Here is a 26,639-nt window from a genome sequence, read left to right on the forward strand (position 1 = left end):
ACTAAGACAGGAAGCTGGTACTGCTTCTGGTATGTCGGATTTCCCTTCTCTCTTGGTTTCTCTCTAATATAGAAAAGGTGCTTTTGTTTAAGACATGTCAAACCATTTTAAAGATTGGCCTACTGACCATCTGGCCAAATAGGAAGGTTTTACAATCTTGCTAACAGTTCATAACATCTTCATTTCTGCTTTAAATAATAATGTCCTTAAAATGGCACTGGAAACCACTCTAATTGGGCTAGAGGAGCAAGTGAATGTTCCCAGGCATTGGCAGCCACGCATCGCTCCCCCCCCCCCAACTACCTTTCCCAGACACACAGTTAAGCCTGGCACCTAGGACTTTCCAAGGAGCCATTCTCAACACATCTGACAGGAAGGAACCAGGACTTTGTTTTGATTTCTAATATGTGTTATCTTTGTAAACCTGAATGTTTGAAAAATGAAGGACAGGAAGAAATGAGAAGGTGAGATACACCAAGTATAGTGCTGATTTTTAACTCCCTGGATCTGACTAACATAAAATCAACCAATCAAATTGTTGAAAGATTCTTCTTTCTTTTTCTATGTTTTCTCTCCTGCCAAATGAGCTACACGTATCTCACGGCATGGGCTGTATTTGAAGTTCCATTGGTCAACAATGTCACACCCTCCTGTCTTAGGATCTTTCATTTCTACTCCCAGCTTCCCTGAAGTTTCACAAAAGGAGTACTAATTTTTTTATCTAAGATGACAAGGTGACCTGGACAGAAATGACTACGAGGTGTTACCTGGAACCAAGATGAATGGTGAGGGAAATTTGTGGTATAGCCCATTAGAATGTTGGTTCTTTGGAAGAAAACTTTTTTATATGAGTCTCTAATACCTAGAACTGGGCATGGTACATAGTAATGCTTTGGTGGTATTTTTGAATGAATAAAAAATCATGGAGCACTGGATTTAACAAAACAGACTAACTTGTTAATTAAATTTTAAAAGTTTTGTATTTTAATATGATGTTTATTAGTATATTTAACTACTAATATGAGCTGTAAGTCTCAAAGGGAGAAACGTTATTTGAAGCCATAGAACCCTCTATTTCAAGGAGTAGGCCATGGAGATGGACAATGCTAAGCTAGATACCTCTTTGCTCAGTTTCCCACCCTGGCGTGAACATTTCCTTCAATCTTCTATCAGAACTACATCTCCCTGTGGACATTTTTCATTGTCAAGCTTCTATTTTTCTTGTTGAGTTACATGCTACCTGACTTTTCTCTTGCCCCCCCCCCATTTGATGTACTTCACCTACTTTCATAGATACTCCTGGTTCCTACCATATCCAAGCATGTCATGAGTACCAGATACTCCATCTCCAATACCTAGAGTGGTACCCAGCACATAGCAGTTGCCCAGGGCATACTAGTTGGCATCAGATACTCTCAGGTCGTCTGATCCATCAGATGTGACCAGAAAAGAATGGAGTCTAATAGGAGCACAGGGCTCTCCCTTGTTAGTTGGCTCTTTACAGGAGGGAAGGGCTGTCTCACCAACTCTGTCTTCTATTAGTAGAAGCAGCATGGTGGCCTACAGCTAGGAAGTGCTCAATCACTATGTGCCGAGTTAATCTGGGTGAGAGAAAGCTGGAGAAAGAGACAGACAGTAGCAGGCACAATTTTTCCAGACTTCTAAGCATACGTAAGCATGGATAACTTCGCATCATTTAGTGGTGAAGCATGAAATGAACCAATTTTGGCTTCTTGATGCTGACAGATTCTGCAGTCTTAGGCTCTAACAAGGAGGTATGTGTAATTGGGTCATTTTGAGACTTCCCAGGAAACTTCTTACTAGGAGCAATATTTTCTGGGAAATGTTGCCATTACACAACATCTTGGGCTGCTTTAGTAAGTAGCTTATGGTTTTCTAAATTCTAAGATCCAGTAACTTTGAGGCTTGGGTTTAAGAGAAAGAAAGTTCAAGAACCAGTGTTCTAACTGTCCTCCCTTCCTTGTACTTGTCCCACTTGGTCCCTTTGGAGAAAAGTCCTGCTCTCCTCGCCTCAGCCTTTGTCATCTTTCCCAAGGGACTAAGCTTCTCTTTGACGACTCACTGCTCATCGGATTCTGATGTCAACTCAAGCAATAATTCAAAAGCAACAGACTGAGCCCAGAGGAAACTCTATTTGGCAATATCATTACTCCTAAGTTAAAAAATGAGTGTGTTCCCCCATGCATTTAAAAAACAAACAAACTGGGAGACAGACAAGGGAGTTAGAAGAAATGAAACACTTGAATTGGTGTTGGAATTATGGTCTGATCTCTGTGTGTCTGTGAGTTTTATACATGGGTTTGTGCACATGCACATGTGCACGTGTGCATGCATGTGCCATGCATGTGGAGTTCAGAGGTTGTTGCTGACATTTGTCTTTTAAGTCACTCTCCACCTTATTTTTGAGTCAAGATCTCTCCCTAAACCTGGTGCTCATCGATTTGGCTAGGCTAAATTATTCTTCTAGCCACACCTCCAGCACTGGATTACAAGTACTCATGGCCATATCGGACTGTATGTATGTGTATGCTTATTTATTTAATATGAGTGCTGGAAATTCAAACTTAGGTCCTCATGCTATGTGAAAGGCACTCTACTGAATGAGACATTTCCCTAATCCTGCAAGTCTACTTTAGGTGACATAAACATTTAGTGGGTTGCCTAGGTCTTTGAAAATCTTTTAGTAATTTGGATACTTTGATGGAAATCTACTGCTATTAACAACAATTTCTTAGCAATGGGGGCTTCTGATGTTTTACTTCAAATATCCTCAGAGACAGCCCCCATCATGTCCACCACTTCTCAAACTCTGATATGCATGTGTATTGCTCAAAGAGATTTAAGAGAATGTAGTTACAAATATCACAGTCCTGATGTGGGCTCTATAAACTTACATTTCTAGTAAGCTGCTAGGTGATGCTAATGCATAGAGACCACATATTGAACGGCAAAGTATTATTCCCATAGGCAGAGAAGAACAAGGAACCAGGAGTCTCCATTATGTGGACCAGAGATCAAAGAGACTCCACTGCAGCCTGAAGGGTTTGAGTTAAAGACAGGAAAAAAATGATGCCCATAAAATAGGATTGGAGGCTGTTACAGGGGAAGCTTGTACATAATCAGGCACAAGATGGGCCTCCAAGTGTTTGGGTTGTTGTGGTAATTAGTTTAAACACTATTTCCAGGGTCCAGATTCATCTGGTTAGTCTCTTGCCATTGATCCGATGACCTCAATAATAGCTCAGTCTCCATCTGTATATGTACTGTACAGATTGAACAGCAATATAGATGTCTATATTTAATTCAATTAAAAATAAAGTTTCAGAAAATGGCCCTGATTTGCATCCCTAATTTCTATTCAACTTTCCCATTTTAGGACACAGTGTTGAATGTGAGGACGAAGATGCTTGCCAACCCAGTCCCATTTTAGTGACAGCAGATTCCGGATACTTATGTCTCCTATCGCTGTACAATATGGCCTAATAAAGTCGAGCCAAAGAGACTAGATTTCATTTCAGAGCAAAGGGTTTGGTCGTAAAGTTTTGCTTTCTGGCTGAACAGAGCCATTGCAGCCTCAAGCATAAATTGTGCTGGTTTTAGGTATCAGGGTGATTGGGAAGCCAAATGGGTTATTTGTGAGCCAGGTATCAAAGACAGAGTCACCGGGGTTATTGTGTACTCATTGTTATCTGGACAATCTCTTGCCAGTTAGAGAATATTCTCACAGGAAGCTAAACATGATGCCTCTGCAGCTTCACAGAGTGAGTTTTCAATCTCAACACAAAGGCATCTGATGTGGAGAGTGCAAGTGGGCAATATACAAATTACTGTGGTATTTAGCTGGGTTTAGCAATTTCCTTTTTGGGAGAAGGGTAGCCACAATTCTGAGTGCCCACTGATTGGAGTAACTAAGTACAGAAGCATCTATGCCTAGGAAAACCCTGGCTTTAAATCTCAGCCTCCTGTCCCTCAGCCAAGCTGCATAACCTTGCTTACCTGCAAAATGACAGTAGCATAAGTGTTCTCCTCTAGGAAGGCAGTTCAGATGAGGTGATACAGGCAAAGTGCTGAACATTGGGCCTGGCAAATGCATGTGGCATAGTCACACTGTGTCGTTTATTCAGTGTCCCTTTGTAGATGTTCTATAAATGGCAGCTGTCATCGTGCGGGATGCGTAGTAGTGACAATGGCGATGGTGGTGGTGATGATGATGATGAAGGTGTTTCTATTGTTCAAAGGACTGTAAGCCAATGTGACGTAGGGCCTGTGACCCATGACTTTCCATTATAGAGCTCCTGCTATAAAGGGCTAGAATATCACTGCTCATTGATTGGTCCTATGGATTAAGGAAAAGCACAGTAGAACTCTACAGAAGAGCTTCCTATTCTCTACAGACTTTGATAATGGCCCTGAGCAAACATGGTGGTGAGAGAGGAGTTAGATACTTGGAAAAGATGACAGTCTCCCAAAACATGTTAATAGGATGCAGGATGGCCTAGGTTAGCATCCTCTGATGTGAAGAGTAACCAGGCAATACGAGTTTAGAGTTCTAAAAGAAGCATGAAGCTAATAAGACTTTGATGACCAGAATGAAATGGGATGAGTCTGAGTTTAGATATGATGCTTAATCTCAACATTTTCCCTCTGCTCCACTTTTATCTCTCATCTCCCTATTAAATGCCCTTCGTCCTTATATCCTTACTTCCTGGGCTCATGCTGAACTGATATCTGGCAAAATTTCACCCATGATGGGCATGCTAATAAACTAGCAATTTTCCAAATACTGTGGGTGTGTGTACATACTTTGTGTGTATGCATGTCTGGAGGTACATATGCGTGTGTGTGTGTGTGTGTGTGTGTGTGTGGTGTGGTGTGTGTGTGTGTGTGTGTGTGTGTGTGTGTGTGTGTGTACACATGCATGCATGTAGAGACAAGTGGATAGCCTTGGGTGTTGTTCCTCAAATGCCATCTACATTTTTTTTTTTTTTTTTGATACATGATCTCTCCATGGCCTGGGACTCACCAAGCATCTAGACCAGATGGCCACTAAGCCCCAGCATCTCCACTTCCCCAGAGATGTGCTACCATGTGTTCTCTTCCCATTTGCCCTCTCTTTGCCTGCATGCATGTCTGGGTGTGCACAGTGGCCAGGAAAGCCAGAGGAGGGTGTTGGACTCCCAAGATTAGAGATACATACAGTTGTGAGTCACCATGTGTGGTCTGGGTATTGAACCCAGGTCCTCTGGAAGAGAAACCAGTGTTCTTAACTGCTTTCTTTCCAGGTTCTATTTTTCTGTTTATTTCTATTTTTTTTAAACTTGGTTCCAGGGATTAGAATCCAGGCCTCATTACTTTACTGATCACTATCTCCTGGGACCTCAAACACTAGTATTTTTTAAATACATCTTTGGCTGCATTTTGAGAAGAGGCCAAATACCAGGTAGAATTTTAAAAAAAAACATAATTAATTAATTAAAACCAGCAACTTTAGCCTTACTGATCCAATAATTCAATTCTGGACTCCTTTTGCATTTTCCGCTCTGCTAAGGTTTGCAAGCCAGCCAACTTGCGCCTCCTAGAAAGCAAGGGAGACAATATCTACTGCTACATGCCTCTTGGAAAAAGAAGACTCAATCCTCCCACACCCCAGTTAGCTTACTGGAGTATTCCATCTAACCACAGAATGGGTGCCTCCTGAGAAAGTTCCGGGGAGTATATTTTTCTCCTCCTTGCTGCATTTCTAGGGAGGTTTTAGCATATGTTACCATTTGGTGTGCTCAGGAAACTACCAGGCTGGCCCCCATTATGCAGCTGGCATTCCAATTCAAGATGAAGAGGAGAAATTGGGATGGTCCTCTCTGGCAAGGAGGGTTCACTTCTCCCCCAAGGCTCACTGGACCCATGAGCAAGTTCAAGTGGATAATGTATTTCAAGGACGGGGCCTGGGAGATCGCACCCCTCCCTGAGTCCTCGGCAGGTGGCTCCTTCCAACATACAGCAGTTTTCCCTGCCAGTGGCGGCACCTGCTGGATGGGTTCTCATTAACACGAGGGGGGGGGGAGAGAACACTCAGCAAATCGCCACTGGTTCAGAGGCTTAGAGAAAGGAAAGAGCTATGTCTTGTTTTCATCTATGAGTACACAGGTAAAATCAGGAATCCTTGAGGAGGTGGGCGACTAGCAGAAAGGTTAAAGGGTTTGGGGGATTGGTGCTGTTTAGGCTGATGAGCCAAGCTGCTGGCTGAGCAAATGAACTCAGTCAGAAAATTCTGCCAACCCCGTATCTTCCCACAGAGGGCTTAAGGGACCTCACCCAAGATCAGTCATCTATAAAAATGTCAGTGACATAAGACTGTGAACATTATAGGTAGAGATGTTTCATGCCATGTTGGAGCACAATCAGATAATCATGCTTTGCCCTTTATCTTCTACCCGTGACTCAATGCTAACCTAGTCTGGAGTGTCATTTACAAGGACAAACCTGAACAGACCTGCCACCTGCTCCTAAGGAGGACAGGGTTTATGGACCAAGGGTTGGGAGCTTTTTACGCATTGCTAATTTTCCACCAACCTTAAGCTTTTCTTTTTATTTTGCAAGACAATTTAAGATTAGATACAAAATAGCGTACCCCAAATCTCATAGAAAAACACATCCTCAACTAGGCTGGCCCTCTTTTCCACCGTCTCCCCTTGCCCACTGCATGCCAGCCAAGTGGCCCACACTTCACAAGCAGGAGTGAACAGAAAGGGTGTGGGCTGTGGTGGTAAACTTGGCTATCACACTGATGTGCACATATCTGTGCACAGAGAAACAGATACATATGCTCTGAGACCTGCAGATGGGCCCTTCTAATCACAGTTAGGCTGGATACCTAACCCCACTCTGAAAGGGATACCAAGTGTTCTTCCTTGGCTGGATCTTTCCTTTGCTAACCTACGAAAGAAAAAGGGAAAACACCTATCTGTAATGGAGCTGGCCTTCTCATTGGCAAAGAAATGCTAGCTGAAACAAGGAAGCAGAGCAAAGCCCTTAAACGAAAGCAAAAGGAAATGGAAGGGATGGACTCACTGTCCTAAAGACAAATGCTATAAACATGGAAGCTAGGAACAAGCACAGACAGCTGTGGAAGGACTGGTGATGGTATAAATATGAAATATCACCCTATTCTCATCTTGGTGAACACATAGTTCCCAGCTGTTGAGGATGTTTTTGAGGAGGTTGTTAAGACTTTGAGCTGCGAGGCCTGTCTGAAGAAGTATGTCACTGGGGAAGGGCTCTTGGGAGAGTGTTATCCATAGCTACTTCCTGTTGTACCATCTGCTTCCTTGTTAGCCACACAGTGAACACTTCTCCACAGTATGTTCCTTCCACCAGTAAGTCCTGTCTGCACACACAGAACCAAGCAAATAGGGACCGAACCTTCAGAAACCATAAGCCGAATTGTCGTTTGTTTCTGTTGGGTATTTGGTCACAGTGATGAGAAAGAAACCAGCATGCAGAGTGAACAGTGAGACCTCTTATACAGCAGATTCCATGGGCACAGAGGCATGCTACTTCTCAGTGGACAGAAATAGCCTGTCTATAAACAGGATATGGAAAAAAAATAAGAAGTTGTATTTCTAACTCACAGTTCATTCCATCCACTTTCCATCCCCTAGTGTGCACAGGCTACTGTCCTCAAGACAGGACATCAGTATCTCTGTGAACTTGAAACACCAACCAAGGGGACCGTATCACTCTTGTTGCCATGAAATACTTGTGGCGGTTAATGGTAAAAACTACAAAAAATATCCCTAGTTGAAAGGTTTTATGGAATGCCATTTTTCAAGATGGCAGATGGATACTTAAATTGATCTCAGCACCTTTTTTACTGATGTCCCAACATTTCTCTAAGTCAGCCGAATGGGTTTGCAGTTGAAACAGCCATCCCACATTGTTCTACCAGGAGATACCTTGCTGTCACCTGTCCAGGAGCTTATCATGTTTGGATATTCACAGCCACTGGCCAAAGGTGGATTAGTTCAAGCTCTCCCCAAAGAGAATGATTACTGACATGCTAGAATAGGTAGTGTTGATGCACAAGAGGCAACATTCTCGTTGTTTTACAGGCACAGGACAAAGCGAGACCAGTCTCTGAAGAGACAGGTGAGTTCCTAGTCCTGGGGGAGATGTGGTAAACACAGCCTACGTGCACTGAACGCCACAGTAAGTCCCAGACAAAACACCTGAGCTTCTACTTCAAGACTCTGAGCAATATGTGATAGGGAGGAGGCTTAGGAAGCAGACTGCATTTGCAAATACCACCAAAGCAACAGCGCATTGCCATCGTTCCCCCGGCATCCTCTGGACTGACTTAAAGGCAATGCGAAACCCAAAAGTAGCCGCCATACTGTGGACAGAGAAAGTTCTAGAAGTCTCCGTTGTGGCTCTGGGAACACAAAAGGGAATGACTCATACTCAGAGAGAATGGGGGAGGTCAACGTTGTTTTCCCATTCTTACCAGCTACTCATTTTTGTGCCTTGAACCCAGGTCATCCAAAGGGAAGAGCAGCCGGTGTGGCAATACAAGCCAGAAGAAGGTTAAAAGAAGTAGCCAAGGCTTCCATAGGACCTTGGTCCCAAGAGAATGAAAATGAAGGACTGTTACTTCTTGTCCTTCCTTTCGACTAGTCAACCCCAAATGCAGACATGGATGTAGAAAGCATACAAAGCAGAATATCCAAAATCTCACCTGTTTCCTGGCTATAGCATCAAGGAAGGAAGGACACATGGAATCCGTAAGCATGGCAGAGATCAGAGAGAAAGAGCTTGGAAAAGCAGCCCCTTAGAACTTTCTGAACTCATGGGTTTACCCTATATTGTGTCTGGGAAGAACCTACTTTTCACTATAGATGCAGCTTTGAGAGCTAAACAGCCTAAAGCCAACACAGGACAGATCCAAACAGCAGAGCTAAGGATTTAAAATCAAATACAAAGCTGGAATTCACAAAGCACTTGTAGCCTAAATCAAACTCAATTAGATGCTGACCAAGACTTCACAAGATTCAGAGGTTGATGATAAAATAATAAAAATGTCTAGGATACAATAAGGAGTAAGAATAACCAAGAAAAATTTCAGCTTTCATGGGAAGACAATTGGCAGACATCAGTATTTCCATGACAAAAGATACTGGAATGAGCTGACAATGCAATGCAGTACTCATAGAAATGCTCTAAAGGAGATCACATTTGTAAAATAAAATAAAACATAAAGACAAAAACCCATAGTAAAGGAAGACAAGAATCGGGGCTGGATGGAGAGATGGCTTATAAGAACTAGAGTTCAAATCCTGGCACCATGTAACAAGCTGGATGTCCCATGTAAGATCTTAAGGGGCAGAGACAGGAGGAGCATGGGGGCTTTTGTTTTTTTTTTGTTTGTTTGTTTGTTTGTTTTTTTTGGTTTTTCGAGACAGGGTTTCTCTGTGTAGCTTTGTGCCTTTTCCTGGAACTCACTTGGTAGTCCAGGCTGGCCTCGAACTCACAGAGATCCGCCTGGCTCTGCCTCCCGAGTGTTGGGATTAAAGGCGTGAGCCACCACCACCGCCCGGCGGCATGGGGGCTTTTGTATAGGCTACATTCCAGCCTATACAGAAACGTGAGCTCCAGGTTCAAGGAGAGACTGTGTCTCAAACAAAATAGGTACAGAGTGACAGAGAAGGACACTTATTGCCACATCTGGCCTTTGTGTACATACTTACACACACACACACACACACACACACACACACACACACACACACAAATGAATGATTGAATAAACAATCAAATAAATAAATGTTAAGGAAGAATCAAATGAAAAATCCAGAATTGAAAACTACTATCACTAAAATATTCACTTGATGGTTTTGATAGAATAAAGATTTAAAAAATAATTCAGATGAAGTTTGAGTCTTGTGGGACATAAAAAAAGATCCATCATTCATGATGTGAGAATCGTAGGAGGGAAAAGGGGGAGGATTGGTAACGGAAGAAAAAAGACAAGGCTAGCATTTCAAGAATCTCAGTCACATTAGAGACACAATAGATACCTGGGGAAAGAGATGCCCTAGGGGCATCCAGAGGAAAGCTACTCACAGGAGTCAGGCAACTAAGGACTTCTCACCAGAAACCAAGGAAACAAGAACATTTATCATGGTGCTGGAAGAGAAGAACTGTGAATGCGAACTCTATCTCCACTAAAAGTGTTCTCCAGGAATGAGGCTGCCTGGAGGGGCTCACACAGAACTCACTGTCAAAGCTGACAGAGTGGGAACGACAGCAGAAGAGCTGGGCCACCAGCAATACACATATAAACCTGGAGATTGCAGCCTCGGGATCACTACAAAAGACCGCATTTAATGCGTGATACGTTGTACAACACCACCCAACTACATGATGCACAGCACAATACCGTGCTAATGGAGATAATAAGGGGTCAGACTGATAAAGTTTCTATATTACATTTCAATAGGTATGTGTATGCAAGCTAAGTATGCTAGAGAAATACCACAGATAAAATAGGGCATTAAAATTCTGGAATAAGAACAGTCACTAACAATAGCAGGACTGGTCTGTATAGTGGCTACACAAGACATGTAATGTTTATGTATACAATTATTAAAAATGGGTATACAGTCTTCATATTTATTAACTTTACTAATAAATTAATTAAAATAGCTCACAAGACAGTATCCAAATAACCTCAAATAAGACTTGAAAGAGGAGGGCTTAAACATAGGAACCAATCAGAAAGCAACTAATAAAATATTAAGACCAAATTCAAATACACTGGGGTTTTTTTTGACTCATAAATAAATGGTTTAACACAACCCATAGATGAACAAAAGTTCACAGAATAGACTTTTTAAAAATGACCTACTTATGGGGTATATAAAAGGAAATCACTTAGAGTTTCATGATGTAGCTGGGTTCAACATCATGATGCATCTGGGGTGGGGGAATACAATTCAGAAGTGGAGCACCTGCCTGGCATGTTTGAGGCCCTGGTTCTGAGCCTCAACCCAAAGAAAAGGGGAGATAGACCTTTTCAACAAAGCATTACAAAATAAAATGTTTAGTGCCTATAGGAACCAATATCCAAACTAGTCTTTAAAATGAGGGAAATTAACAAGGATAAATCGAGACAACATTTTACAGGGAAACAGTAAGTTCATCAAAAGAACTCAATAGTGCAAATGTTCACAGGTTAAACATTCCTAATCTGCAAAACTCCAAAGCACTCCAAAATCTGAAAAATTTGTAACACTGGCATGATATCACAAGAAGAAACATAAAATCTATCCCATGAAACACTTTCATGTTCAGAATCAATTGACAACTGCATAAATTCCCTTTGGGTCATACATGTAAAATACATGTCAAACATAAGTGAATTTTATGGTTTGGTTTGAATGTCACCCAAAGATATTTCAGTATGTGTGTACAAATATTCTAAAATTTGGGAAAAGATGTGGGACCCTTTGGACCCCATATTGGAAATTAAGCAACACACTTCTAAATAATCCATGGACCAAACTATAGTAGGCTGAGTACGCACCTGTATTAATTTTCTCACAGCTGTGACAAAAATCCTGGCCAGAACAACTTAAAGAAGGATGCTTTGACTTGGGCTTAGTTGGATGGGATATAAATGGTACATACTTGGTGGCTAATGATTTGACAATTTCTTTTCAAGTGAAACAGAAACTTATAAACTGGAAATTCTATTTCTAGACATTTACTCACACTAACTTCCATACAAATATTGATGTCAACTCTTCTTTTTTTTTTTTTTGGTTTTTCAAGACAGGGTTTCTCTGTGTAGCTTTGCGCCTTTCCTGGAACTCACTTGGTAGCCCAGGCTGGCCTCGAACTCACAGAGATCCGCCTGGCTCTGCCTCCCGAGTGCTGGGATTAAAGGCGTGCGCCACCACCGCCTGGCTGATGTCAACTCTTCTTATTATCCCCCTCCAATAAAGAAAAAAGCCCAGGAACAGCTAATGCTGTCCTTCTTTCATGAATGAATTGATAAACTCTTGTACATCCACAGAAATGTCATATCATTCATAATCAAGAGGAATGAGGTCTTGATACCTGCAACAACCTAGATGGAGCTAAAAACAAACAAACAAAACCCCAAAAGATTCTGGAAGACAAGGAATCTGTTGCATGACACTAGTATAAGACTCACTGGAAAACATGGACCTGCCCTGAAAGAGACTGGATCCCTGCCTCGGAGGCTAAGGGTTAAGGGAGTCTTAATTTGTAACCCAAAGTGAGAGTGAAACATAAGGCAATGTGGGGATCTGAAACTACTCTATACTCTGTAATGAGGTGATATATGGCTCTACACATATGTGTTAAACTATGTGGCACTGGACTTGGATGAGAGGAGTCATTCCCGAGTCCTTGTGGGACCACATACTTAAAGATTTTTCCTGTAATGGAAAACAGCCAAAGAAATGCTGGGTCTAGCAAGTAGATTTCTCCGCTAACGTTGGGGATTTCTTACTTCACAGCTTCACACCCCCCCCCCCGGCCCCCAAATTGTCTGAGTCACTTGAATTCTTTTATTACGATCAGAAGAGCTCTGAGAGGATCGGGGCTGGACACAATTTTTTTCTCCTAGAAAATTTCTTTTTCGCTTTTTGTTACACTACTTAACCCTTCCGGCTCTGGCTCCCCGTTTCCTGACATCTTTCCGCGTGCTGGAAACCCTTCTCTGCTGCTCTCTGACACACTTGACACTCACCCTTGTACAGAGGGTCAGGACCAGGGTTTTTAATCTTTCTTACACGCTCCCCTCTCAACAAATAGATCACCAAACCCCCTTTCTGTTTGGTAAACCACTTAACAAATCCCCCCATATTCCCTTCATAGTCTCAGAAGACACACATTCCTGGGTCATCTTCACACTAATGTACCACATAGGAAAGGGGGAAGAATATGAGTCTCCTACTTTGAGAACTGTCTTATTCTGAAATTCTATTTCTGTGTATGTGCGAGAGCGCCTCCCTGCCTCTATGTACACCATCTAAGTGCAGTGTCCACAGAGGCCAGAGGGCATCAGAATCTCTGGAACTGGAGTTACAGACTTTTTTTTTTTTTTTTTTGAGCTGCCCCATATGGGTGCTGGAAACTGAGCCCAGGTCCTCTGCAAGAAGAGCATGTCCTCCTAAATGCAGTGCCCTCCCTCTACCTCAGAAACTATTTTAATTTTTAGATTGCATAGTTTGACGGAATTGATAGAAAGTCTAGGGTACTACTCTTACAAACATTGCCAAGTAATTTCTGTTCTTAGAAGCTATTGATTTGAACATAAAAGTGAGCAGTGTTTGCAACTGAGACACTTCTCTAGGGGAAGCAGTATATACTAGTGGGTGAAGGAATGAGTTAGCATCATTTGGTGAAGGGCTAGCCCTAGCTCTACCATTCCCCACCCAGCTGGACAGCCCAGAGTGAGAGTCTTCAGTGATTTCTCACCCTCAAAGAAAGACCAACCCTGAGTCGCTTCCTTCGGTCAGAGATTTTAGCTACTTTGTGCTTATCAGGTTTTCTATGTATCATTGAAAAAAATGCTTAGTCTTCTGGTGAAATAAAAATTAATTTCAGTAAACATGTTTGTCTTGTGGCTGGAGGGATGGCTCAGCATTGAAAAGCACTGGCTGCTCTTGCAAAAGACCTGAGCTTAGTTCCCAGCACCCATACTGGGAAGCTCACAAGCACCCACAACTCCAACTCCGGGAGATCTGATCTCCTCCACTCTCTAGCCTCTGTGGACAATGCACGCGCACGCGCGTGCACACACACACACACACACACACACCTGGTGCAAACGCAGTCAGGCACGCACACAAACTTAAAAGTAAATAATAAAAAACCATAAAACTTGTAACCCAAAAAAGGCTATGCAAACTGAGAGGACTCCGATGCATCTGAAGTTCATGACAAAATACCCAGTGTATTAATTCAGTGGCAATTCCTGTGTTTCTTCTCCCAGATGCCTAGAGGAGTTGACTGAACGTTCTAAACTTTTTCTCACTGCTCTGCATGGACTCACACAAGGTATGGCTGTGTCACTGACCAATGGACTTAAGTGAATCTGAGGTTATACTCCTTATGGTTTATATAGAGTTTGGAGATTTCTTACTTGAATTATTACTAACAGTAGGGGGAGGTGAGAAGGAGAAAGAAAAGGAAGAGGAGGAGAGGAAGAGGAGAAGAGGAAGAGGAGGCAGCAGCTGGAAGAGCAGGGAAGTCAGGTGGACAAAGCCTGTGATGATGAGCTGCACACAGGAACACATGCAATTAATTGAGGGCCAATAATTTCTGAAAGGGCTCCGTTGAATGTCAACAGGCTTGATCAAGGAGATGCTCCTCATTGCACATCAGTGACAACATCCTGGTAGATGATGAGGGCCAGAGAGAACCACAGCTTCTCCTGGGTTGTCACATTAAGTCCTGACTGTTGTGGCTTTCATGGCTCCACACTCCCTGAGCGAGGACTCTGTGTGTGTGTTATGTAATCTTTCTGCCCTGCCTTCCCCTTTGTTCAGTCCACGCCAAGAACTAAATAAAAGAATCCATATGCGATTACAGCTATAAAACCAAAAGGAAAATATTAGATGAAAATATAACATTTTGGGGTTTCTGAGTTTGTTTTACCTTTAATGCTAGGCAGACAGTTTACACAAATCATTTTGCTGCAAAGTAAAGAATAATGAGTTAAATGTGTTCCCTGTCACCATCAATCATATAGGTTTGCCTTTGACTGACCGAGCACATAAGACACATGAAATGACTTTCTAATCATGTTAGAGGGAGGGAGTGGGGGAAGCTGGAGAGAGGGTGGAAGCTTCTTTCATTTTATTCAGAAGTTCCATTGACATTTTCTGGCAATCTTCTTACATGCTGCATGGCCTTCTCTTTGCTAATAATGTTTGCCTTGAGAATTTGTAAAGGTCTGAGAACTCCTTAATTCAATGTTCTAGAAATTACCAGGGCCATCAGGGAATGGAATCCCTGTTAATAGCTCATGGATTGCTTCTCTCTTTATTTGAAATAGTTTGCATGGAAGTTACTCAACTGTAAGTTGGGCGTGAGAGATCGTGGGCAGTGATGGTGATGCTGGAGGAGGTAACATCTTGTGGCAAGGCCTCTGATCTAAAGAGACTAAAGTAGGAAGGGAAAAAAAAAAGATGCATGATCATGCTGGCCCAAATGGGATACTGAGATTTAGCAAATGTATTTCAATTTAGGGGGTGTTTATTTTGATTTGTGAATTTAAACAACACACTGACTATATTTTCTGGCAGTCAAGATGGTTTATAACCAAATCTAACCAGCTTCTTTGCAAGCCTTGCCAAGGATTATAAAGCTTTGCATTTCAAGCTTCTATGCTGAGCCGAAGCTCTTTAATTGGGCCAGTGAACCGCATACAGTAGCAGAGGAAGACATTTCAGAACCCAAATTATACCAAATTGTAAGTCCCTGTTAGTCTGGGCCCCACACTCAGCTATCTGTAACTCAGGCTTGCTAGGCTAAGCTGAAGTCCATTCGTTCATTCATTCATTTAAGATACATTGATTGAGCACCTGCTGCCAGTCTGCAGCTGGCTCGTTAGTACAACTCCAACAAGCATCCCTGGCTTAACAGTGTCTCCGTTTTATGAAGGAGGAAAAAGAGAAGTAAACAAGGAAAAATGCCATAGCCGGGGTGTAGACAAATAGACAAAGCCAGGAGGATAAAGGAGACCTGTGTGTATGGAGTGTACAGCCTAGGGTAATGGAGATTTCTAAAATGGAATTCAGTTGTTTTACCACACGGAAATTTTATCACCCTAAGGAGAAAAGAACAACTATATCCTTCCTGGGGGGCGGGGGGAGACGACAGACATGTGACATCTGCCCACTAAGCAACCCACAAAGCCCCAGAAAAATGTTCTAAACTTAGTTTCTTCTTGATTGTCCTACAATTTGCCAGAGAAACAACTGAAACACCAAGCGCCCCTTACTAGATGGTGTACTGAGGGGGATGCTGGTACATGCCTGTAGTCTTAGCGCTCAGGAGGTAGAAGTGGAAGATCATGAGTTGGAGACTAACCCAAAGTATATAATAAGACCCTGTCTCAAAAAAAAAAAAATCCATTGGCTGTGCAGTTTTGTGGCAGGGTGCCTACCTAGCATGTGCAAGGTCTTAGGTTTAATTCAGAGCACCATAAGAAAAACAAAACAAAACAAAAAACAAAGAGGTGCTGACCAATCTTTATAGATTGGAGAGTTCAATGTGATAGAGATGTAAATTCTCCACCAGATGATTCAGAAACAGAGCCCAATTACCTGACTTAGAAAATAAGTAAGAATTCTTAGGGTACCAATAATGTTCTGTTTCTTAATCTGTGCCCCGGATACATGGGAGTGTTGAGGTGATGTATGTTTAACAAATTAAACATTTATTACAAATACCCTTTCTGTTTGCATACTATAATTAAAAGTTTGTTTTTAATTTACAAAAATATTCTGATGTTTTTGAAGATGGTCTCGCTGAGAATTTTATTTTGAGTAAAGACAAGAAGAGTTTGATAGAGGTCAAGCATCTGCTTAGGGAAAGAACACTCTTGATGGAGAGAACACAGCAAATATAAGTCCTCAGCCAGTATAGGGAATGTGAGGGACACAAGGTTCAGGATAGCACTTGGGACACTGGGGTCAGCAAGATCACGGGAACCTGGCTGCTTAGCACCTGCCAGACAAGGCTACAATTTTAGTTTTGAGGAGATTGGATGCCATGGGTGGACTTATGCAAAAGGCTGACATGTTCTGATTCATGCTTGAAAAGACTGAGAAAACACGCTGAGTCTAGACTTGAACATCTAGAAGGCTGGTATCTACAAGATGGTGGTTCTTTGGATCTAGCAGTAAAAATGAAGTTGGTGGGAAGTTCTCAGATTTGGGGACTGTTTTCAAAGTCCAATCAAGGTGGCATGCTGAATTTAATCTGGGGCTTGAGGAGGGTTGGGGGAGAGGAGTCTAAGATGACTCCAAAGCTGAGTTTTAGGAAGGATGGCATTGTCGGTTGTGAATGGTGACATGGAGCAGGGCAGCCTCACAGACAAGAGCAGGGATTCAGTTCTGGAAATGCTAAGTCTGAGAGGAGATGTAGCACTCAAAGGGGAATGCTGAGTGACAGCTGCATGGAGATTGCTGGGTTGTAACTGGAGGCATTAATCTGTGAAATATCGAAAGGATATTAAAATATTTTATATTCCTAAAGAAGTAAGAGTAGCTGTATTGGGAACTGCTTTCCACAGATAAGAATCTGTGAAGTGTGGTGGTATTGTGCTCCCCAAAATACTGTGCATCCTAATAAACTTATCTGGGGTCAGAGACAGAACAGCCACAATATTTAACATAGAGGATAGGCAGTGGTAGCACACGCCTTTAATCCTAGTGTTCCAGAGGCAGAAATCCATGTGTTCAAGGATACAGCCAAGCATGGTGGCTCATGCCTTTAATCCCAGAAAACGAGCCTTTAATCCCAGGGAGTGGTGGTAGAAAGCAGAAAAGTATATAAGGCGTGAAGACCAGAAACTAGGAGCATTTGGCTGGTTAGGCGTTTGGCTGGTTAAGCTTTCAGGCTTCTAGCAGCAATTCAGCTGAAATCCATTCTGGATGAGGCCTCAGAGGCCTCCAGTCTGAGGAAACAAGACCAGTTGAGGATCCAGTGAGGTGAGATAGCTGTGGCTTGTTCTGGTTCTCTGATCTTCCAGTTCACCCCAATACCTGGTTCAGGTTTGATTTTATTAATAAGAACTCTTTAAGATTCCTGCTACAGTGAAGACATCCCATTCTCTTGAAGCCATTTATGCTTGGAGTGGCATCACCCACAGGTAGTGGAGTCAACAGCATTTATAAATCACAAGCGTCTACTAGTTGGGTTTATGTCCCGAGACAAACTCTTTCTTAGCATTCGCTCCTTGATCACCTTATCTGCTTATCACCTGCAACTCTGGCCTGAACAGAGATCCTGGCAATCCCCACACTCCCACAAAAGGATGAGCTATGCTTCTGGCATTCTGACCTAGACATTGGCTGTAGAGTTTAGGCCCATCAGGATGGAAGAGTGGGTGGCTGTGACAGCTAATTGTCTGTGTTAACTTGATTGGGTCATGAAGTTCCCAGATACTTGGTTATTGTTCTAGACATAGCTGTGAAGGTGTTTCTGAATGAGATTAGTATTTGAGGTGGTGGAGTAAAGGAGATTACCTTCCCACTGTGGGTGGGTCATATCCAGAGTATCAGAAGCTCTGATGGAACACAAACTAGGAGTCATTAGAAATCTGTTCTCTCTGCTTTATGGTCTTGAACTGGGACATGGGTCTCTGCCCAACTTTATATCTGGATGGAAACCTATACTAAGCCTCCCTATTTCAAACTGATTGACACTATCCCTGCAGCTCTCCAGAGGTTCCAGTGCGGATGTTGTGACTCAGTTTTCCAGTGCGGATGTTGTGACTCAGTTTTCATGCCAAGTCAATCAACCTGTTGTAATCAGTATCTCCCTCTATTGATTTTATATATATACATTTATATATATATATATATATATATATATATATATATATATATATATATATATATGAATGATAGAGGCATGCATTGATTAATGATGGGGACACAAGTGAAAAAGGCTTTAGTAGATAATTTCATCTTGTAAACATCAAAGAATGGACTTATAAAAACCAAGAAAAGAATGACATCACCACACATGGGACTCCTACTGTATACTGAGTCTGCCACTGAATGAAATGCCATTATATGACACATGACTACATGTATATACATACACATTCACACATCACATACACAATTGGTTCTGTTTTGCCAGAGAGCCCTGGTTCACTTGCCTTTTCCCAGAAGAACCTTCTTAAACCAGTCCTCTTGAGAGCCTAGTCCTTTCGTGATCTCTCATGGTCTAATCTAAGTGAACCAGTCTGATGCATTGACTATGGCCTTTACAGAGCTGGCCAGAGAGAAAGATGAACAGGCCTCATTGATAGAGCTATGTAAACATGTGTCCACCTGTTCCCCATCAGAACAGAGGCTTCCAGAATCTTAGCAGTGCTTCCAAGCCATAAGCACATAAGTACATCAATACTTTGTGTGTTGGCATATATGGGCCTCTGGAATCTCTGTTGAATCAATGGTTTCCATAAAATGAAGCCCAGAAACTAAGTCTCGGGCTACGTTGGTTATACTTGCTAAGAAATCATCTCATCCTTCATTTCCTTTTGGTATCCTCAAGGACAAACCTGGAACCAATTCCTTGGGTTTGTCAATTTTGTGCTACCGGCCCTCATGCGGATGCCTGAACTTCTTTGACTGCACAGTGTCTGCCCCCATAAAGTGAGGTGGCCAATGACAGTGCCAAGTTTGTGTAGGGCATTAGGAGAGTAAAATAAAATAATATAAAGTATTAAGTTCAAGATTTTAAAAGTGTTAGAATTCCATACATTTGGACAATTATTCAAAGGTCTTTATATTTGCAGCTCCTAAACCAGATTATTTTTATACATGAACTTGTACAAACACTCACCTGTGCACAAATATAATCCAAACTAAAGATACTAAAATGATTCACTTGGGCACAGTGGCACATACCTGGTTGAAGCTGAAAGATGGATTAAGTCCAACAGTATAAAGCCTGCCTGTGTAACATAGTAAGATCCTGTCTCAAAAACAAAACAAAAAAACATGGTTCCCTGAACTACAACTAGTGCCAGAACTATGTATTGATGAAAATTGACCTCACTGTGTAGGAAAAACAACAAGGAACCAATAGTTTATGTGTTTAGCCAAGACCACCTCAACCAGTCAGCATTCTGAAGATTATGAGGCACACTCCTCCAGTGCTTCCCCACTTAGGCATAGAAGGAGCACCAGAGAAAGCTTTGCTGTGCTCAGTACAAAGTACAATCCACTCAGGATTTCCAGATCCTATAAAACAAGAAAAATAACAAAATAATACGAAACTCTACTGTATGACTTTTCTGTTGCCATGCCAGAATATCATGATTAAGACAACTTATAAAAGGGAGCATTTATTTGGTTTCCAGTGTCAGGGGGAAAGTCCATCATGATGGAGAGGCATGGCTACGATAGGTAGGCATGGCAGCCAAAGCTGGACGCTGAGAGATATCTTCTTCAACCACAAGCACGATGCAGAGAGAGTGAAGCAGAAAGAAGTGAGGCTATGAGCTCTCGAAGCCCGCCCCCAGTGACGTACTTCCTGCAGCGTGGCTGCACCTCCTTTAACCTTCCCAAACAGTACCACCAACTGGGAACCAAGTGTTCAACTCTCTGAGCTCATGGAGGACATTTTCTTCTTTAAACTGCCACATTAATGTTACATGCTCTCTCCAGTATCATAACTGACTTCCTTTACAAAGAAATTGCAGATTACACGCCATGCTTCAGGGTACACTGTGTGTGTGTGCATGTGTGTGTGTGTGTGTGTGTGTGTGTGTGTGTGTGTGTGTAAAATGACAAATTAGCAGAGTTAAAATAACTGGCAATTGTGAGACCTAGTTTAATGTCCTTAATTGGACGTTTCAGGGTTGAATGAGAAGCAATTTTAAGAGTCAATCAGTTTCATAGGGAAACTAGCACGTTCACAAATGCACAATTCATCACGCCAAGAATACTTCCTTCTAGTAAAACTAATAGCCCAATTCATAAAAATGGAGGGTCAAGGCTCAAGTTGAAACTCTATAGGCGGAACAGGAAGTTGAAACTACATAGACTGAAAAACAAGAACAAAACTCCCAAATCAATGGTCTTAATGTGTGGCCCACTTATTCGGGGCCGAGGCCCCAGCAGACAAGGCTAAACAAGCCCATTGTCTTGGTCTTTCCAGAAGACATTAAGGAGACTCTCCCTGAAACTGGAGAGGCCAGTGGAAGGAGATCAGAGGGTGGGGTGTAAACAGGATGTCCCAGGCCAGGAGATAAGTCACAGGCACCACAACATCTGCTGGCTCTGATTAAGGGACATCAAGAATGAAAATGAATTCTTGCTGAAAAAAAAAAAATGCTTATCCTGCCCTGCAAACAGCCAAGGAGCTATAGGAGTCCTGGATACCAACCTGGGCCTCTTTCTGAATGGCGTCAGAGGGATGGTTAGTGTGGATTTAAATATCAACACATCTGAACAGTAGGGGAAATGCATTGACACATGAACAGAATAAGTTAAGGAGGTATAACCATGGGGGAAATAGACAAAAAGCCAAAACTTTCTACAGTAATGACCAAAGTTAAAGAATTCATTACTCCTAAAAAGGCAGGTTAAAAATATTAATCTATTCAAAAATATTTAGGTCAATTAAGAGGTAACATATCCAAATGAACACTAGGTTTTCGAGGACGATGGGTCGGGGGCCCTCGGTTGGGATCTTTGAGAGTGACTGGCAGAGGGAGAAGTAATTATTCCCATATATTTCTTCTCATCCAGTCTGGGCCCCTTTCAGAAGTTCTGTGTTCTAGTGGCACCTCTTTCTTCTGTTAAACCTTCCTAGCTTGGGTTTTGGACTTTTAAGTCCCATACATAATAAAAGGCCCAGATGAGAGCCACTGTGCTTCTGCCTGTGACCCAGCTACACTGCTGGAGTCTTGCTTGTCTTCCTTCTTCCAGCAGAGGCAGAGTAATCTGCAGAACGAGGAAACAGATACAATTTGCCCAAGGCAAGGGAGAAGGTGAGCGCACATCTCCCTTTGGCTTTCCAGAAACACTAAGTGTTTCCAAAGGATGAAGTATTGCCAAAGTATCCTCCAGGTGGAAGTGCTGGGAATTCTCTACCATAGGATATGGGGCCGCTGAGGAAGGCAGTGATTTCTGTAAACAAGAATCCATTTACAGATCCCCTTCCCCACCTGCACTCATGCCCAAACAAAACAAGCAAATGCTTTGCAATAACACGGAAAAGACACCAAGGATAGGATAACAGTATGGTTTTCACCAAGTCCTAAAAGAGACGACAGCTCTAGGACTGAGGGATATGCACACTTAGATTACAATACAGAGTGGGGAATGCATTAAGTAAGACTGTCCTTACTCTAAATTTTATAATGTAGGAAAGGAAGTCATGTTATTTGTAGGCTATGCCCTTAGCAAATTCTAACACAAAGACCACCTCTATGTCAAAAGGTCATATACAGAGAGCTGCCTCTAAACATGGCAGAGCTGGCCCTGAACAGAAATAATGTAGTAATATAACCCTGGGAGGGAAATGTGTTTTCAGTTATACCAGGGCCCCGTCCAGCCTTTCCCACAGGCTCTTCCTAAATAGGAACTTGGCAATGGGATTAGTAGAGCTGGAAGAGACGTCCTTGGCTTTAGAGGTGAGGCCCGTCAGGGTCCCGAGGAAAGTCAGGCAGAAGTTCTCTCTGCTGGTAATAACACTGAAGAATCAGTGTCACATCCATTTTATTAATTTTCTTGACAGGCAGATCTAGTTACCATGCAGGCACCACAAAATCAAAACATACGCATGTCAAGTGGCCCCATCTGCGGTGGGGCTCTGCCAAGGCCCATGTCACATCAACGCAAGGAAGCAGAACCCAGTTCCTCAGACCACGTGCTGGGTCCTGTGAGCAAGCCTCTGCTGGAAGAAAACCGCCAGAGCTCCATTGAAAGAGCCAGGGCTGTTCTCTTGGTGACAGTTTGTTAACCTGGGTCTGGACTCCTTGGATTGGATTGAACAGACGAGTCCTGGGAGACATCTGGCTACATCTGGCTTTGGTGCCCCATCCCCAAACACAGCCACAAAGACCTCCCTGCTACTTTCATTTCTCTGCACTCAGTTTCATCTAGGCAGGACAAAAGCAGCCTGGATTAAAGAAGACATTTAGAGGCACAGAGTGACTTTCTTTGTAAGTGGGTTTGAACTTGAAGCTCTGCTGAGCTGAGGTCTATGGGTACAGAATAAACACTAGAGACCATACTTTAACTCGAGATGTTATTCACCATGAGCACTGCTACAGTTGTGGAAGTAGATCCAAGACAAGTTATTCTTTATGTCATGCTATGAGAACTACCTACTGGCTAAGTAATGCCAATGACATAGGTACTAAGGGGAGAGGCCTGGCACATCCCAGTTCTAAGTGACACAATTCATGGGTGTTGTGTGTTACCTTGACTGCCCATAATCCAGAAGCTTGCTTAGTTGGGCACCTAGACTCATAGAGGGCACTCAAGGCCCTGGGCCCTGGAGAACAGAGCAAGTTCATTCTCCCTCCCTGAGTTGGTCCAGCAGCCATCTGGAGACTAGGAGCGGCTGCCCAGTGAGCTCTGACAGGGAGATGAACACATCCAGACTGCACGTCTCTTGGGGTGAAGAGTCGGTTCCTCTTCTCTCTCTCCATTCAAATAACCATGGCATGTCAGCCTTGCTGGCCTCCTTGATTGTGCAGAAGTAAATAAATGAATTATGTTGTTGGGGTTTGGGCTTCAGCACAAACACATGGTCTGCATTTATCCACACAGTGAGAGGTCCACCAGCCACTTGATATAAAAGAGGAAAATGATAATTCTTTTCTTTAGGCACTCTGGTGCCATATGGAATGTATATAAATCATATTTTTGTTTTAACAGCGGAGGCTTTGTTGATAGATAAACATGTGGTTTATCTAAAAAAAAAGAGAGGATTGTGCTTTGAACAATCATTTAATGGCCACGGATGTGCCAAATAAAAATAAAAACATAATTTTGAAAGGAGCTGGCCTCGTTCCCAAATCTGTAACAAGGAATTTCTCCTCAACCAGAGAAGTTAAAGCCCGCCGATCTGTTTTGAGTTTAAGCTGTGCTCTACTCAACCCCACGACAAATGGAATCCTAGGCTAATGTGCTCTAATAAGACAAGACGTTACCTTTATGAATGACCTCATAGAGAAGAGGTTGGCAAGCATTGTGGAGAGGCCTTGAGCCAGACAGCTCTGGGCTATGAAACCCAACTTGAGCTCCGCGAGGCATATTGCGTCATCACCCTCTTTCCAATTCCAGCTGGGGATGTTGAGCAGATGGGCCTGTGGGAATAACAAGAGGTATGAGACCCTGTTCTGCTCCTTGTCTGAGTGTCTGAAATCTCCTCTGGGAACTGCTGCACTGTCCAAGGACACTGGGTCATCCAAACTCATCCTTTCTTCCCTCTGCCTGGGTCTGAGGCCCGTTGCTAGGTTCTCCACTTCTGTTCAGCAGACTGCGGCCCCTTGGCAACTTTACTTCCACACTCACCAGGCCCACATCCTCCTCTCAAGTTTGTTATTTAGCCAGATTCAACCCAGAGAGGATTTTTCTCTGGTGAGACACACCAGCCCCTGTTACTAAGAAGTCCAGTTAGCTTGTTTTTAAAGTGGTTCTCAAGTAGATTGCCAGATGTCTGTGTCTGTGTACTCTTGGATTTCTTTCCTTCCTTCTCAATACTCTAGACCAACGGCACCCCAAACTTGAGTGGGTACCTGTGTGCCTTGTAATGTGTATAAAACCACAGGTTCTTGGCCCCACCCTGCTAAGTTTCTGCCTGATTAGATCTGGGGTGGAGCTGGAGAATAGAACCCGCAACTCTACAAGTGGGAGGTAATATTGCTTCTCTGGAAGCCACTGTGCTTCCTCTAACTCGTCACGGCATAGACATCCTGCAGTCTCTCGCAGATGGACTGCCCGATGCCACAGTGACGTCAGACCCCAACTTGCAGACCTAGAGGCACGCTCATACCATTATTTGCCAGTGGCATGCGTGACAGAGTGAGTGAGGAGGTTGAAATTCAGGAAGTCCTCTAGTGTTTGGGGATTTACAAATAACAATAACAACAGAAAATAGTTACAAGGCTTGAATGTCAGGAATAGCTTATGTTTAAAAACATCCATTATATAAATTTGAAGCAAGGAGACAGATCCAAGAGAGTGTGTATGTGTGTCAGAGAAAGAGAGAGCAGGACATAGCATTTAAGGGCGGGTAACTCAAACCTCAATTAGAGGCCATGGGATACATGACACAGAAATCCCAAGTCTGCGTCTTACAGTCTCCAGAGCAAAGGAAGTGAACCTTTTATTCTGTGTGAACAGACCACATTCATTCCACAGGATTTGATCCAGTTTTAACAGTTGAAATTGAAGAGGAAAAGTGACCAATTGAATAACGGCCAGAGAAAAAGGATGAAGACAAGAGGTGAGTGTTCTGCAAAAGGATCTTTTGAGAACCAGTAAAAAGAGCCAGAAATGTCCAAGATTCAGGGGACACCATCCTCAGGGAGAGAGAATAGTCATCACATCTCAATGCCTCAGGTACTGCTATGTCAAGATTAGTTTTGCCCTATTCTGTTCTTAGAGCCAGAATAGGATTGGCCTGGCTTATAATAAAAGAAAACAGAGGGGTTTAGCTTGTTTGACAAAGGAGCTTTCTAAGGATGAAATATGTCTAAAAAATCGAGATGGCTACTTTAAAAATCAGCAACAACAACAAAAAGCACAAGGTCTAGTTGGACAGTGATGGCGCACGCCTTTAATCCTAGTACCTGGGAGGCAGAGCCAGGTGGATCTCTGTGAGTTCAAGACCAGCCTGGTCTACAGAGTGAGATCCAGGACAGGCACCAAAACTACATGGAGATACCCTGTCTTGAGAAGCAATAACAACAACAAAATCACAAGGTCTTTATCCCTAAGACTTAGCATTTTTCCAAGATGCTAGAGTAAATCACACTTTGTATAGCACGTCGACCCAGAGTCCTTCTAAGTCTTGTATGTACCAAGGCTCTAGAGCTCTGAAATGATTTCTCCCTGTGCATCAGCAAACAGGAGCAACAAAAGAGCCTCCCCTTCCCTTTCAGAACAACAGAGGCCAGTTCAATAGAAGAAGGGAAGATCCCATTGTAGAAACAAAGAACAGAGTCCAGGCCTCCTTGCTCTGCTTGGAGAAGTCCTACTCTTGTGAAATGCCTGTTTGCAAAATCCACCTCTGTGACAGTCTCCAGTCCCAAGCCAGCGGTGCTGGAAGTGATGACTGCTTGATCCCTAACCAGAGTATGGTTCAAACGAGCCTGTGTGGGAGCCACAGAGGAGTGTGATTTGTGTGGAGCTGAGTACCACAGGGTCTTCTACACATCACACACTCAATGCCAACAGATAGCCCCACCCTCTTTCCCATTTCTCTCCCCATTCTTTCCTGGCTTAAGACATCAGCTTTTTTCATTTTACTTCCCTGGCATGGTATAAAAAATGTTCATCTGTGTGGAGAACTACTCATATGAGAAGAATGATAAATTACATCCAAGTAATGAACTTGTGTGTGACAAGAGATTTGGGTGGTCTAGTCCCCACAGAGAGAGACACCACATAACCTCTATGGCATCTTCAAACAATCGAAGCTTTGCAGAAAGTCTGCCCTATCTCCATGCCATCCAAAGTATACAGGTGGATTTCTCTTACATCTGGCATGTAAGCCTTGGGTCTCTCATGTCCCATGTAGAAAGTCCTGTTCATTTCCAGCTCCCATTGCCTCCTCTCTTGGCCATTGTATTTTCTCCAGCCATGGGGCAAGAAGTGAGGTTG

The 26,639-nt window shown here is 42.8% G+C and overlaps 1 protein-coding gene across 4 annotated transcripts in view; it reads right to left on the reverse strand.

Annotated features, from left to right (window-relative positions):
- Positions 1–26,639, reverse strand: part of Kcnma1 (potassium calcium-activated channel subfamily M alpha 1) — a 715,240-nt gene that overhangs the window by 171,476 nt on the left and 517,125 nt on the right. For all 4 annotated transcript variants that reach the window (XM_059273863.1, XM_059273862.1, XM_059273861.1 and 1 more), the window contains exon 14: positions 23,963–24,118. In XM_059273863.1, the coding sequence (XP_059129846.1) occupies positions 23,963–24,118 (156 nt within the window). The remainder of the gene's footprint in view (positions 1–23,962; positions 24,119–26,639) is intronic.

Source organism: Peromyscus eremicus, chromosome 9 (assembly GCF_949786415.1).
Source record: "Peromyscus eremicus chromosome 9, PerEre_H2_v1, whole genome shotgun sequence".
Classification (NCBI taxonomy): Eukaryota; Metazoa; Chordata; class Mammalia; order Rodentia; family Cricetidae; genus Peromyscus; species Peromyscus eremicus.